Source organism: Myxocyprinus asiaticus, chromosome 19 (genome assembly GCF_019703515.2).
Source record: "Myxocyprinus asiaticus isolate MX2 ecotype Aquarium Trade chromosome 19, UBuf_Myxa_2, whole genome shotgun sequence".
NCBI lineage: Eukaryota > Metazoa > Chordata > Actinopteri > Cypriniformes > Catostomidae > Myxocyprinus > Myxocyprinus asiaticus.
The window spans coordinates 38,090,769-38,106,941 of NC_059362.1; the positions used below are offsets into that span (position 1 = coordinate 38,090,769).

General features: G+C 38.8%; 1 protein-coding gene across 2 annotated transcripts; it reads left to right on the plus strand.

Moving 5' to 3' along the window:
• Positions 1-314: 314 nt before the first annotated feature.
• scara3 (scavenger receptor class A, member 3) lies at positions 315-14,508 on the plus strand. Of its 2 annotated transcripts, XM_051725138.1 has the most exons (8): positions 316-694; positions 5,275-5,374; positions 7,285-7,320; positions 7,656-7,700; positions 8,960-9,079; positions 10,265-10,345; positions 10,690-11,733; positions 11,820-14,508. In XM_051725138.1, the coding sequence occupies exons 5-8, from the start codon at positions 8,980-8,982 to the stop codon at positions 12,251-12,253; spliced, it is 1,659 nt and encodes a 552-aa protein (XP_051581098.1). In that variant the 5' UTR covers positions 316-694; positions 5,275-5,374; positions 7,285-7,320; positions 7,656-7,700; positions 8,960-8,979; the 3' UTR covers positions 12,254-14,508. The 2 variants fall into 2 exon arrangements, with proteins under 2 accessions (XP_051581097.1, XP_051581098.1); XM_051725137.1 differs by lacking the exon at positions 5,275-5,374 and having other exon boundaries at positions 315-694.
• Positions 14,509-16,173: the final 1,665 nt, after the last annotated feature.

The following is a 16,173-nucleotide window of genomic DNA, read 5'->3' on the forward strand; positions in this document are numbered from 1 at the left end:
TAGCTATATATCTCTCATCTCAACAACAAACAAAACTGACAAGCGGAATGTTGGGGAACAGGCTGTCCCTTTTTGCTTCTCATGGCAAGCCTAAAGCAATGAAGACCTGTAAAACTCCAGCGACACGGGCCACAGAAGATGCCTGTTGCTCCAATACCAGACATTTGTTAGCAATTAGGCCAGTGCTCAAGACTGACTCACCGAAACACACGCACACTCCCACCTCCTCCTTTTCTCCTCCTCTCCCTTCATCCACCCTCCCCCCCTCCCCCCCCAAACAATCGCTCCCTCTCTCCGTCATGTTTGCACATGGTTACTGTCCAAGGTATCACTTTCCTCTGCTTCTAAAGCAAAGAGGCAGCATGTTGTAGAGGGATCCTCCACATAAACCAGCTGTTGCAGGCTGTGCACTCATTGTTTACCAAGGATCCTCAGCACTGGATTAGTCTGTTTTCAGATCTGCAGATTTGGTGTGCGAGATTTGGACTTGTTCATTTATGTAAACAAACCAGAATGCTTCTTGGTAATCGTGCTGACTGTAGCACTGGATGCTGATTGGTCTTTGAGATTCATTCCAAATTGTACTTTCAAACAGGTGCAAGATATTCTGTGAAAAGCAATTTTTGTTCTACAAGTGTCCACCTGATCCTTACCAACTTTTCTTAGGGGCAGCTTTACATAGTCAACATGAAAGGTAAGCTACATTTATTTTCTTTGATTCCTACCTGACTAATGTGTAATGTTTTGCCACATGGGAAGCACAGCTATTCTGGAGACTTGAAAGTCCAGGCATAAATATAAGACCACAACTCTGAATGTCTTGAGAAAGCATTGAACTGTTAGATGTTGGATGCAAGACTGTTGTTTTGTCACTTTGACAGCAAAATACTTTATACCTTGACCACTCTCAACTTGACAACCGTTTGCTAGGCTTGTCTGTTGGTTTTCATAAAAGCCAAGTGAGTACTTTTGAAGGCTAGTGGAACATATGGATTGATATCCTTAGGTGAGAATCTCGGTATTTATAAGAAACGTGTCCAAGATGAAGGTCAATTTATCTCTCTTTTAATGCATAATCTAGAGAGTCCTAAAAGACCAGGCTTCCTAATGCATTCCTAATGTGGTCAGAGATGTCTAGGGTGGGCAGCAGGTGTGGAGCCAGCACTAACCACACACACATTCAATTCCTTCAGCTGTTTTCCCAGGATCTGACCGATACATCCACTTGTAGAGCCAAACAGGCTTTTCTTATTTTCCACATAGGCATGCTTTTATACTAAAAGTCTTTTTTTGGTTAAATTGTTTTCAATTGTATCAGATCTAATAAAATGCACTTGCTATTCACATTTGTTTAGAAATGTGTAATTGACCACAGAAGATAACCTTGTTTAATGGACAAAGCAAATGACCATATTGTTTTATTATTATTCCCTAATGGGATTGTCTTTGAAAATTTTGGCTTAAAAATACATCGTAAAACATCCCAGAATGTGGACTTTCATGCAGTTAAGGCAACCCATGTGTGACTGTAAACATCCATTCAGATATCTAAGGATAGTTGTAGATAGTAAAGCTAGTACTACATTTTTGCTCTAAAAAAGTTAGATGTAGCTCAACGAACAGAACATAGGTGTCTTGAGACCCGTTTATAAAAGTTGAAGTTCTTATTTTACATTTATGCATTTGGCAGACACTTTTATCCAAAGTGACTTACAGTGCATTCATGGTATACATTGTATCAATTTGTGTGTTCCCTGGGAATTGAACCCATGATCTTGGCATTGCTAGGGCAATGCCCTGCCAGTTTAGCTGCAAGAACTCTGAACTCTTTTAACTTGACAGTGCATCTAAAAAATGTGTCACTCCTCTTTTAATGCTGAAAAAACGAGGTGCAGCACAACAGTCAATGTTGTCTGTGAAATGCATGTTTACATCCATCCATGTTCTAAAGCTGCTTATCCTATATAGGGTCATGGCTAGTGTTGGAGCCTGTCCCAGCTGTCTCGGGCCGAAGGCAGGGAAACACTCTGGACAGGTGGCCCGTCCATCACAGGCATGTTTACATAGAAAAACAATTAAAAATCTTAGGGTTGCCAACTTTTTGTCAAGCTACAGTAAAATGAGACGCTTGAGCATTTTGCCACTTAAGTACAGGTCACAATGTCTTCAATATGGAACACACTGCCATCCACCCAGGGCAGGGGTCTCGCTGCTAAAATACGGCATAATAGTACGGGACATCTTAATTTCAGCCAAATTACGGGACGTCACGTCTAATATGTGACAGTTGGCAACCCTAGTGCAGATGGACACAAAAACACGTTTGGTGTGAACGGCCCCTAAGACTGCTTTCAATTGGACTCCAGAGTTGCAGTCTACATCAATACATTCTGTGCATTGCTTTAAGTGAAACCACAAATACTTTTCTCTTTAAAATGCGCGTAAGGCTGTTGTACATCAACAAGAACTGTGGAGACACTTGTCTTTATAAGTTGTGGTTGGCTGTCTGTGGTTTGGAAAGACCTTGCCCTGTGTCTCTGCTTCCCATCTCAAGTTTCAGGCATATGTCTTAGAAGTTTTATGCCCACTGCATTCATCTGGTCACATATAATACCAGTATTACTGTATGATTTGTGTCTGTTGGTGCATATTAGTTCCATTTGAAGGCATGGGAACACTGGTCAACCTCTTGAACCCACAGTTTAGAGATTATGAATCTGCACTCTACGCCATTTTTTTCTTACATCAAAGCCCAAGTTCAGTGCAGTTATTTTAAACTTACCCCTGAGAACACATCACAGTAGCTTTGCATTGCAAGATATAAAGGGATTAGGATAATCCCCTTGACATTTTCGTCCATATTTAAAGTCTAGATAGAAGGTTTTGGAGAGGTCAACAACAAACTTTTGACACATTGTGAGGATTGTGGGTTTTGGGTTCTGACTAAAAGTTCAAAATAATAAAATGTATGTATTCTCAACTCTTGATCTGTTTTAAACTTGAGCTGTATTCGTGGAAAAGAGGAATGTGCAACAAGAACTGAAGCAGTTGCTGTTGATAACCACTGAAGTTTAAGATTAAGTATATCTTGGTGGACTTGTTGTGTTAGTGACCAATAACAGTCAAGTCCATCTTTAGACTGGCAACTGACAAGATATTATAGTCTCAGATTATTATTTGCATGCTAGTATAATGTGTCATATGGATGTAGTTATGTTCACAGTGTTTTGAGAGGACCTGCAATGACATTATAGCCTCTAATATTTGGGCAGGGCATGGATGTGTTTTCATAGGTGGTTGCTAACATACTGTAAAACATCTGCCCAAGGAGATTTACTTGGGCTGCTTCCTTCCTTATGTATATAACTGAGGTTTTAAGACTGTATCAGTTACACACCACCAAAGTGCATATGTGCTTGAATATGGTCACTGTGTCTTGGAATTCGATTAGATATCATATTCTTTAACAACATACTGCATCAAGTAGCAATAAGTAATATCTTGCTTTAAAGGAAATTATGTTTAATGAACAAAGCTAAAAATAATTAAAAGTGATCTCTTCAACATTCTTTGGTCAACAAATGTTGATGTTAAAATGTTGATGTTAACAGCAGACAAGACCAGACAACATTATCAGACAGAAAGTTGACATGTTGCTTCCGAATGTTCATGTACCCTGAAATCAATTCCATTCAAGCGGCATTCCCAATCAGATATTTTTTTTCATCAAGCGTGAACACCTTTCCTTAAAGCGCTACTTATAGCGCGTTGCGCAAGCAACCTCTGAGACATAAGTTCTGGTCCCATGGTAACCAGGAAGTAATTGTGTTCACACGAACAATGGTGAGCTTGTTTCAGAGGTTGCATTTTTGCTCAAAAATTACATTTTTACTCCACTGATGGTTAGGTTTATGGTTGGGCTTTGTTTTTGGGTTAGGGGGTAGAGTTAATAAAATATGCATTCCTGTTAAGGTAAGGGTTAGAGTTGGGGGTTAAGGATAGAATTAGGGTTAGGTATTTATTACATCATATAAAACAAAACAAAAAACCTAGCTAGAAATACATCTCTCTTTTGGTGCCACTCAGGACATTTCACCTGGAAACTGGGGCTATCGCGTGCACTTTGTGCAACACTTCCAGCTTCGGCCAGTGGGGGCAGTGCTTCGAATTTCAGTGAGCACAGACCAGTTTCAGCAGCAAAATATTCAACCTACTGTTGCCGAATACTGTTGCCGTCACAGTGAGATCAGTCTGATTCAGATTACTACCTTACAGCCATTGAGTACCATTTAGTGTACTTAACTGTTGCATAACAAGACCCTTGTCTCTAAACCTGTTTAAATCTGACATGACAAAACCAAATTTGAAAAAGCATGCAGATTTTGACTGCCCTCCCTTTATAAACACTGGCATATTGATCTTATGTTCTCAACTTCAAACAAAGTCTAGAAACTTTCCATTTCCTTTAGTTCCTTGAATGACCTGTCAAACAAATTAAATATCCTGCCCCTTTCATTAACTTTGATACTTCTCAAGTATAATTCTGTTGGCCCGGCAATAGTGGTTTTTCCAGGTAAGGCTCCTGGCTTCCATGCAAGGGCAATGCAGACATCCAGACCAGACTAGAGGGTCTCCTTCTTTTCCTCTGTACTGTTGGCAACACTTACCCTACCACAAATCAGAACCAAGGTTGAGCCTGTTCAGAGCCACCTACATAGCCAAGACTGATGGAGAAATGTACTCTGAGGTCTGAGACCTGCTATAGCTGCACACATTTCAGCAAGCTCCCACCCTGCTCTCCCTCAGAAAGTTTTTGCCCCTTTTAGCACTCTGGCTCCAGTAGACCTGACTTCAGCTGCTTGAGAAGTGGGTATAAACAGTCTCACCTCAGAACATGAGCTAAGCAGGTCTGGAATGCAAAGCACTGCATCAAGACGTGACCAGGGTTTAAAAAAATACAGCCCTAAGAGCTACATTGAAAACAAGCGGAAAGTGAAGCATGTTCAAATGTCTGCACTCCCTGAGAGAGGCCATGAAGTTGAGGGATGTTATTTTAACACAGCACTTTTAAAACTCTTGCTGAAAAATTAAGAGAATACAAACTGATGTTTTGCAGCACTGGCGTTGATGACTGGCATACATCCAGTAACAACTTGGTACTTAATACCCTCAGTGCCAAGTCAGTACCCTCTGACCAGCTGCAGGGTGTAGAGCCATTGAGTCATCTCGTCTTGATGTTGTTTGCTCCCCAACTTTTTGCTTTCTTTTTCTCAGAAACGGCTGAGAGTTCTTTCATTGCCTTGTGGAGTTGTTGCCCAGTCATCCCAATTTTGCTGAGCAGATCTGGCTCGACCAGTTGCTACCGAATGTTCAGGTACCCTGCTTTCGACCCCATTCTGCCGAGTTAATGACAAGTGCCATCTCCCACCTGACATCTTTGTCTCATTTTAAATGTTTTTACAATTTCCTATGGTTCTACCAATAACATGTTGTGCAAGCAGCCTCAGAGGTATGAATTCTGGTCCCATGGAAACCAGTAAGTAATCGTGTTCACAATCAGTGATGAGTACAATTCGGAGGTTGCATTTTCCCTCTAAGATTGCATTTTTACTACACTGATTGTTAAGTTTAAGGGTTGGGGCATATGGTTAATAAAATATGCATTCTTGTTGACGTTTTACATCATTTACAACTAAAAACAACGTACATTTCAACTTGATTTTGGTGCCATTCTGTGGAAATGTCACCCATAAAAGGGAGCTCACATGTACCCATACATTTAACACTTCCCGCTTCGGTCACTGGGGGCAGTGGTTCGAGTTTTGGTAAGCAGATGTAATGGTAGAGAGCTAGTAGTTAGCTGTGCAGTGTGTAAACCTCACTCCCCTTGCCTTAAGAGGCGCACTATCGACTGACGCTAGAAGCTGTAGCATTTAGCCTCCCCCTTCGGGTTCGAATCCTGCTTAGAGCGGGTCAAGCAGGACCAGTTACACTAAGACTGATTGAAGCTGAAGAACTTTTGACCTACTGTCACCGAATTCACAACCAGTCCGCAGTGGAACATGGATTGTCTAGAATCTCAGGTTGAAACAAGAGCTGACTGCCATGATTAGCCTTCATGATCCTGTTCTGGCCATGGATGGGATTCCTTGCTGATAAAGCTTCCTAGATGTTCTGATGGCAAATAGTGCCTGCGTTCCTCACTTAAAGCACTTAATTTAAATTCTTGGTCATACCTCCTGTATCATGTTTGGCCATTGCTGTCTTAGCACCTGTCAAGATGCACTGAAGTTTTCGAAGGCCTCATACAGAGGTCAAAATACCTGTGAGCCAAATCAGCACTTTAGGTTTCAGGGGCAAGGGAAACAGCTATAGGTGGCCGTAGTAAGAAAGCTTAGCCTGGCTAGGCCTGTGTTGAGACTGCTTTTCCTTGTAACCCAACTTCCCTGCTGCAATTGTACAACTGTCCTAATGTTTTACTTAATGTTTTTCCTCCATGCTATTCATAGCTGTCTCCTTTAACACACAATCTTTTTTTTCTGGCACCTGACCAGAACAGCTGTGGTTTTTCCCACCCAATGCCTGCAGGTCCTGTATGGATCTAGCCAACTATCTCTTGATATTGCAGCCAACCAATGACTTAGTCCACTGCATTCTGACATATTCAATTATTATTTGTTTAAATGTAATTTTCTGAGATTGTAAAAACAGTCAGGTGTGGTCTTCACGATTGCTTTTGGAAAGGATGCATTATTTCATCACAAAAAATATTTAAAATAAATAAACCAAGTTGAACTGATAATCTAGCTAGAACATTTACATGAATTAACTTGCTGCCATTGAATGCCATTGAAGACAAACTCAACATGGGGTGCTAAACTCAAATAGGCCCTGGTAGGGCCCCCCTTTGGCAAATGTAATTGCATATCTGACTAATAAAATATCCCCATGCAATTGTATGCCTCCCAGAGGTAATAAATCTTCCAAAAGAGCTAATCAAGTGTTGTTAAAAAACACTTCCCTCACCAATTTCATGTAATTGTGCTAAAATAAGGTTCTTTCCAGCGATGACCTCACCTAGTATGAATTGGTCCAAGTTGACTGGTTTGTGTCTTGAAGGGAGTGCTGGTGAGCAGGTCCTACTGTATAGTATTTCAGCTTGTATTTCATGATGTATTCTGGTGATAAAGTGTGTGTCATTTCCCAAGATAAGTTTATGTTTCAATCTATTGAACTTAATTTGTGAACACATACATCAACCTTCCTTTGTTTCTTCTCTTGCAGATAGCTATTGTGGCTACGAGAACCAGCTTTTTAATGGTATGTGAAGACGTTCTCTTATTTCTTTTATATCCTGTAATGGGGCTCTTTCAACAGGGTTACAACACCAAATATGCACACTAATCCCTGCAATGGATCTAATTGTCTTCCTATAATCTCTTGCAATTGAAGTCTGAGACCTGACATGTTGAAAATATGATGGTACAAAAATTTTATTCTGTGCAGGAAGGCGATGATGCATCTCAAGGAACTGTGTTTGATTAGCCAATACAATGAACAATGATTTAATAGGATTATGATTACATTTAACTATGATGTTATAAATCTTACATAAGCCATGACTTATTCATGTTTTGTACAATCTCTCTTTGTAGAAGAGGACTTAACTGGAGAAGAAGAGGAAATTCCTCCCTTGAGAGGTTGGAAAAAAAATAATCTTTCTTAAAGTTTATTGCTCTTCCTATTAACAGGCATCACAGAGTGCAAAATATGGAGTTCTGAAAAGAGAGAAGTTACATAAACAGTAAGCAGAATGTCTAGATAAATATATAAAGAACTATATTCATATTGCTTTTTGTTATCATGTCATCCCAATTTTTGGAACTTGTGCATGGGATGCAAATTTGACTCACATTATAGCATCTCTAGATTTATTTTACATTTATCCTAATGGAAAAAAAAAAACACATCTTAAACCAACCTAAGCTGGTTTGTTGGTCTTAGCTGGCTTAAGATGGTCTAGCTGGTCTCCCATGCTGGTCAAGCTAGTGCTCAGCTGGTTTAGCTGCTTGGCCGACTAGCCTCCCAGTCTGACTGACTAAAAAGTGCCACAAAACTCCTCTAAATCCAGCCAGTTTTCCAGATAAGACCAGCATCCAAGTTTAGGCTCAGGCTTAGTTTTTTTTTTTTCAGAAGTGGAATAGTCTGACTTTTAATAATTTTAAAGTGTTTGTTGGGGTGTTTATACTGTATGTGCATGAGGCAACATACATATATACACCATTGCTTTGTGACTTATGAGTAGTTATTGTACATCTGTTTTAAATGTCCAGTTGTGCTTGATGCAGTTTTATGCTCCGAGAAGCTCCATTTACTAAGTTTATGAGCACAGTTCAATTATTAGTCAGGTCTAATTAGAAAAGAGGCAGAGTGTTGTTGCTGCACAACTCATCAGATGTCATGCAAGTCACAGCTGTGTCTTTGGATGTTGATGGTGGTAACCAAAGTAATATTTTAGCCAAAAATGAAACTTCTGTCATCATTTATGCACCCTCATGTCGTTTCAAAAACTTGACTCTGCCCTAGCTCCTTGCCGCATTCATGAGAAAAGCAGTGATATCCGATTCGAAAAACAAATAACCCAGGAAGACCCAGTCCTCATTAATTTTCATTTTATAAAAGAGTGACCATGATATTCATCAAAAATTCTTCTTTAGTGTTTTGCGAAAGAAAGAAATTAATCCGGGTTTGAACAACATGAGTAAGTAAATGATGAATAGTAAGTAAATAAAGACATAATTTTCATTTTTGTGTTCCCCGTTCCTTTAATGTCAATTTTGGGTTTAGATTTTATTTTATGTTACAGTTAGGATCTCATGGTTCATTTTAGTTGAAATTCAGATTTCTGAAGGAATACCAGGTTCTTCTTCAAGAGTTTAGTGTCTTTTTGTTTCTACAGGAAGGACAAGAGGAGGATGTATGAAATGTCAGCAGACACATTCACTCCAGCTTGCTGTCAAAATGCTGTATGGCTTTTTTGCTTTGCTCATTATTGCTGTGGCCATCTTGGCATCCCTTGGTGAGTTTACACAGCACTAAAACACAAAATCACTAATAAACCCTGTTTACAACATGATTAGGGTTTTTTGTTCCTTTTTAAGAAGTGATGCCAAAGAACCTCTTCAAAAAGGAGAGCAATCGAATTTGAAAGGTAGACATATGCATAAATATTAGCCCTCGAATCAGCAATAGATAACATTAAACTAAAGGTTTTCACATGGGAAGACATGCTGTTAGGGGAGAGACAGATATGGGCCAGAGAAAGGAATGTAGGACACCCTGATATCCAGCATTTAGACATATGGTTACAACATGTAATGTGGTTTTGATTCAGCATAATGCTCATAAAGTCAACAAACTCCAGATTTAATAGTTAGATGTGGGCCAAAAACTTTGCGTGGAGCCACACTCCCAAATCTAAAATCATGTGCTATACCAAAGCCAAATCTGAATCTAAATCCTTTCCCCACTTATGAACATGGAATGCACCAGAAAGTACAAGAGATGGACAGGTATTAATATCCATTGGTTATCCACTGGAAAGAACTGTAAGTCATAACTGTAAACTATGAGTCATTTTAGCTTTTACATGTGGAGTACAACCCTCTTTTCTCATAATGAATTAATGCAACAACAAACCATTGTTTGAAATTTATTTGGGCTCCAACAACAATTTCATGACCATTGTCGTCCTGACAGGGTTAAATTGTGGCAAAGCAAATTGGAAAGAACGGATTGAAAAAAACTATGGTTTGATGGAAAATATATGCTGACTAGAAGATGATTTCATTTAAATAAACAAAATGGGCTTAAATACATTTCAGTTTAATGCCACACACATCTGTTTCATATTTCTGTAATTCCTCAAAAATGTAGTTATATAGCAAGCAGTTATGTGTAATATGCCTACTATTATGTGTAGGAACTTTATTTAGGTAGTAATCTGAAGTTAAGCTGAAATCAAATTTTAAATTAAAAATTGTCAAACAAACAGAACAATTCAGCTGGGCTGACCATTCCATTTCAACATATTTTTATTATGAGTATTGTGTTGCAACTATTACGTAATTCCACACAAATGTTTTTTTATTATTTCCAATTACAAAATGGTATGAAACTTTCTAAAGATTTGTTTTATTTGCTTGTTTGGTTCAGATCACCTAAATCTGATTTATTTTAATATGAATACATTTTACTTTGACAGTTTTTAGGAGAGTTGATAACTTATCTGAAGAGGAATCATTTTACCACAAAAAGATTTCGAAAGTCCAGAACAGTATAAAAGGTAAGAAAAGGTTCCTCTAAGCATTGTAAACTGCACAACAAGACAGTCAAACTACAATGAAAAACATGTTCTCTCATAATTGCTTCTGTTTAAAACAGGTCTACTTGATTTATCTAATTTGTTTTTCTCATCTCACGGTTCACTTCCTGTGGTTGGTGAACTCCTCGGAGGGCAAGACTTCATGAGGAATCATTTATTACCTAAACAATGATCTAAGAAGCAGCTGTACACACATAGACTGCTCAGTCTCTTTAAACCCAACTGTATTTTCCTGCAATATACTGAATATTTTGTTTCAGTGACATGTGTTTCAATTAGTTAACAATTTGGTCATTCTTTTACAGATTTCAGTAAGGCAAACAACTATTCCAACTGCTTAGATGTTGCGCAATTCCAAGATGAGATTGCCAGGCTCCAGAAGGAGTTTGAAGAGCTCCAAAAGATGGTTCTGAGTCAAGAGCAGCAGTTGGACCAGACCACTCAATCTCAACAGAGTCTAACACAATCCAGCAACAGGATGACGAGAGACCTTCAGGCCTTTGGAATCACCATCAAGCGTATAAACCAGACTCTGGGCCAGTACTTGGATCAGGTGAATGGCTGGCAGGTCGTCATTAATGAAACTGATCAAGGAATGAAAACCCTTGTTGAAGATCAGTATGATTTGAAGGTCACAATGCAGCAAGTCAACATTACTGTTGCACTTAGTGCGTTGTGGATAGGTGCTCTTCAGAGGAAAGCCGAAGAGGAGACCTTAGTGCTTCAAAAAATAACAGCAGATTGGCAGAACTACAGCCGAGTTTTAAGTGCACTAAAGTCCAATGCCAGTATAACCACACAGACTGTAAGGACTATACAAAGTGGTGTCTCTGCCACTCACCAGCGAATAAGCATGAGCTCAGAGATGGTACATGACCTTACTTTACAAGTCATGAACCTTCAGATGCAACTCGACAATGTTTCTTCTTACATTGACGAACATGAGGAGAACATGCATGACCACCAGTACCATGCCAAGTACTATGAGAACCGTACTGGGGAACGATTTGTTACCTTAGATGCAAGAATGAACTCCATTGAAATGGAGATTGACACAATCTCATCCAGCATTAATGCAACTGTCAGCCATGTTCAGAGCATGTACAAATACATTAACATCGAGAGTTCCTCTTGCCAGTCCAGACTGGATATTCACACAGAAGATTTGCAGAACCTCAACAACACGGTTTTACTACTTCTTCACCTGGCTGACACTCTAAGAATGCAGTACATGATGCTGAGCGTACGCCTTGATGCTGATGTGAGGAACCTTTCCATTGTGATGGAGGAGATGAAGCTGGTAGACACCAATCACGCACAGCTGATCCAGAACTTTACTATTTTGAAAGGTTGTACCCAACTTGTAGTGTCCATAAAATAGGTCCACTTGCACTTTCTTGTAGTGGCTAATGTCTTGTTTCTTCATTCTTTATAGGTCTGCCTGGTCCCCCAGGTCCAAAAGGAAACAAAGGGGAACAAGGAGGTAAAGGACCTATAGGTCTTACGGGAACAAAAGGAGACAGGGGGCTTGCAGGAAATCGTGGGTCTCAAGGACCAAAGGGTCTTATGGGTATTAAGGGTGATCCAGGAGTACAAGGAGCTTCTGGAATGAAAGGGATGTCAGGACTTAAAGGAGAAAAGGGTTCTTTAGGGCAACCAGGGCCTCGTGGTGAAAAGGGACAGAAGGGTGATATGGGTGCTCCTGGGAGAGATGGAGTTCCCGGCCCCAAAGGACCAGCAGGAATCCGGGGACAAGCTGGACTCCCAGGGGTACATGGCCCCCCTGGACCGGTAGGAATACAGGGCCCTATGGGACCTCCAGGACAACCCGGAATACCTGGGCCACCAGGGGAGCCTGCACAGAAGTGATGAGTAGACAGACATTATCTTTTTGTTCTTAAAACTTTGCAACTTCCTATCCCAAATGGTGATACATTAACTGCCTTTATGGACAGATTGATAATGACGCTTGCAGGGCTGCCGCTAAACTTCATGGGGCGCGGGACAAATTATTTTTGCTGGGCCCCCTCTTCTCTGGGCCCAATGACTAGGGCCCCCTCATATCAGGGCCCGAGGCAATGTTCCTGGTTGTCCCCCAGATAACGACCCTGGTCTCTTGTAGTGGATAGTGGAGATCCACTTGGAGCTCTTTCAAAGCAAGATGATGGTGGGGACACTTGGTATCTTAGAGGTCTACATATGCATTCCCAAAACAAGGAGTTTGCTCTAAAAACACTTACACACTTTGCATAGATGTCAAGCTCAAACCAGTATGAGCCTCTTCACAGCAGTCTTGCTTAATAAATGGTTACAGAGCCAGGCTGCTATGAAATCATTAATTGTACAATGTACCATCTATTTGCCTCAAAAAGAAAAACCTGTTAATTTTTTGACAGTACATTTTTCATTTTGTAACAATGATGGACTGTATTAGGCATATCACTAGGGGTGGTATATTTTCCGATGCATCACAGTCTTCATTTAAACGATTTTGATTTTGATATTGATTATTACATTTTCAAGATCAGTCTTTTACTCTATGCGCAACCCTCCACTACACTGAGAGGTAATCACTCGCATTTGCAACCAAATTTAGGGCCATGCGACTAAAATGTATATATTTGGCAACTGGCAAGTAAATGTTAAGATTTCACACACCAGTTAATGAATTGTGAAGTATAGTCATGGAGTATTCAGCAGCAAGATCCTTTCACTGTGTGTTGAGAGTAAAAGTTGCTCCTTTAATGTGTGTCCAAAGACAAGATACACGCGACCCACTTGTCACTGAGTAACATCTTTTTTAATACCCTTTCTGTACTTTACAGTGAGTTGTTGATCATAAACAAAAAACAAAAAAAGAAACATTTAATTCTAATCAGGCATAGCACAGATGAGATAAAGCCATTCGAGTCTCTCTTGTTAACATGCGCTTATTTAAAGATACTGACAGTACCAGTTTTTAGCATGTGTTCAACAAATCAATCTAAATGCCTCTAAATAGTACAAATTATGCAATTAAACAATAAAAATGTAACAAAATATAATATATGCAATATAATGTTATATTTATTGATTAAATACATTGATTTGTTCATTTTTAAAAAAGCTAAAATTTGACCAAAATGATGAAATACTAATAAAATATAATTAGTAAAATTAATATTTACATATTGTACCAAGTTAGAAGGTCCCCTGTATAATTCACAGAATTAGCTGCGAGAGAATTTATTTAATATATAAGCAAAAGGGACATTATAACTAAAATCGAAATCTGAATCGAATCGAGAGCTTATGAATTAGAATCGAATTGGGAAATCTGCATCAATACCCAGCCCTATATATCATGGTCTAATTGATTAAAATGTTAAATATTCAGAGCACTTTGGTATGATAAGGCATCCATACCAAGATATCAATAACAGACAAATGTTTTTGTGATCCTAGAGCACTTTTAAAGCATTTGCGAGTGAAAACAGACAAACATTAGAACAATTCAGATTGTGTTTAATTGCTTTTTATGAAGTGTATTAGTAGTGCAGCGACCTCAGCTTTGTAATTGTTTCATAATCATAGAACATACAGAGCAGGTACTCTGGTGGAACAAGATTTGTATTGTGAAAGTTGATTGTACTAAATATTTCCAGGAGTATTTAGATTGTCCTAAATACTTCCAGCCTGGTCAAGCTTGCCTAGTTAACTGGTTTTAGAGGGATTTTCTGTAATAGCCAGATGGTCAGGTTAAGACTAGCTGGCCGACCAGCCATACCAGCTGAACACCAGCTTGGTCAGGTTGGAAGACTAGCTAAGACTAGCAAACCATCTTAGTCTGGTTTAAGATGGGGGTTTTTTAAGCAGGGAAGGCAATGCGTAGTCAAATGTACAGACAAATGTATTAATTCATGAAAAATGGACAGTGCAACATTTTAATGCACCTATTGGTTTGTCTGATTTCTCAATGTGTAAATATAGATCATGTATTTTTGAATTTATGCATTGGTTAATTGCCTCCATTTTGAGGCTCTTTCTTGGTGCTCATGCGGAGGCCCTGATTAAGTGATATACAATCTCTTTGCACAACAATAAAGAATTTGAACAGAAGAGGAACAATTTGTTTAACATTTTGTTTGGCAATTCATGTTCTCTTAGTACATATTTACAATTTTAATTACTGCTTTTGTTCTTTCTTAGTAAAGTTGTGAACCAAACAAGAAAAATACATTTCCCTGATTAGCTATCTAACAAACCCGAGAACCTTTCGTGGACTTTTCTTTCATCAAAGTGCAGAACATGGTTGTGAGAAGTCTGTGAAATCTGACCACTAGTGAGTTCTTTAAACAATTTCCACCTGTGACAATAAATCACCATCATGGCTACATTGCACACAGGTCAACACTGAATGGATCTTTATATGGATCATTTTGTCAGAGAAAGTGCTAACAAAAGAAAGTACGAAGTTGAAATAAGATCAACATGATTAAAAGTCCATCTAGAAATAAAAAAGTAAGATGAATGTGACTGCTAATGGATAGCTTTCTTCAGGTACTGTAGACCTCTTTGAGCCAATGCTAGCATGCCTAGTCTGATTAACATTAGCATGTTTATTAGTATGCCACTAAATTAGCTTTATGTTTCTTCTCTCAACATACTAAAGACAATTAGTTATTTCTATATTTTAGCTTATTTAACTATGACTGCCTTCTGGTCAGGCCCGGTTCTTCAGGGGTGCTTAAAACCCTCAAACGGACGTCAAAGCATCCTCAATTGTATAATGTTTGTTTTATTGTGTCTTCACTTTAATTACTAGCACCCCCACTAAATTCAGAAGCACCCTCAGAGATTTTGATCTGGAACTGGGACTGCTTCTACTTAACCAACTTCAGTACAAAAACATTGAACGTTGTGTAATCAAACCATTAGGATTATGATTGACATTTAAATGTGGTGTGAGTTTACTCAGCCTGTGATGTAATTCCTCAGTCCGTTTATTTCTTTCCCATAATCTTTTTTGTTCCTTAATCCCATTATTTCCTTCTCAGGTTCATTACTGTGCAAAATGACTTCATCTCCTCTTTTCTGTTCATGATATGAAATTAAAAATTTTGATCCAGAAAATATGAGTCCCAAACAATTTCCAAAGGAAATCGATTCCTTGTGGGAATTACATAATAGTAACCGTATGGGAAACGCCTAAATCATGACACCAATTTAAAATTTCTAGATCCAGTGGAACTTGATTTTGTTTGCCTGGGTGTAGTTATGTGACTAGTGTTGGCAAGTGTTATGGGGAGAGAGAAGCATGGAAAATGTATTTTTGCTATTTCAATTTGCAGTTTATAGTTCACCAAACTTCTGTCAGGTGAAACTTCTAGATATATGCGTGCATTTCCACTCTCTCTCACTCTCATTTGCATTCATGTAATTAGAAGTGAATGGAAGGCCCTGATTTACTAAGATCTAAAATAAAGGGTATTAATTAACTTATTCTGTAATCTATCAAATTGCGTGCATGCTTACTGGGTGTATTGGTGGCAGGGTTGGGAGGGTTACTTTTGAAATGTATTCCACTACAGATTACAGAATACATGCTGTTAAATGTAATTTGTAACGTATTCCGTTAGATTACTCAAGGTCAGTAACGTATTCAAAATACTTTGGATTACTTCTTCAGCACTGGTAGATTTTTTCACTTGTTTTGACTATAAAAACTCTGCCAGTACAGTAAGACAAAATACACATGTTAAAAATACATTCTCTGAAAAACCTAAATATCTTATGCAGTGTTGTTTCTA

What these genes read in the sequence shown, in the direction of transcription:
- scara3 (XM_051725137.1), top strand. An exon ending in CGAGAACCAGCTTTTTAATG is followed by an intron (nt 7,321 to 7,655) that starts GTATGTGAAGAC and finishes CTCTCTTTGTAG; the next exon opens with AAGAGGACTTAACTGGAGAA. An exon ending in AGTCCAGAACAGTATAAAAG is followed by an intron (nt 10,346 to 10,689) that starts GTAAGAAAAGGT and finishes ATTCTTTTACAG; the next exon opens with ATTTCAGTAAGGCAAACAAC.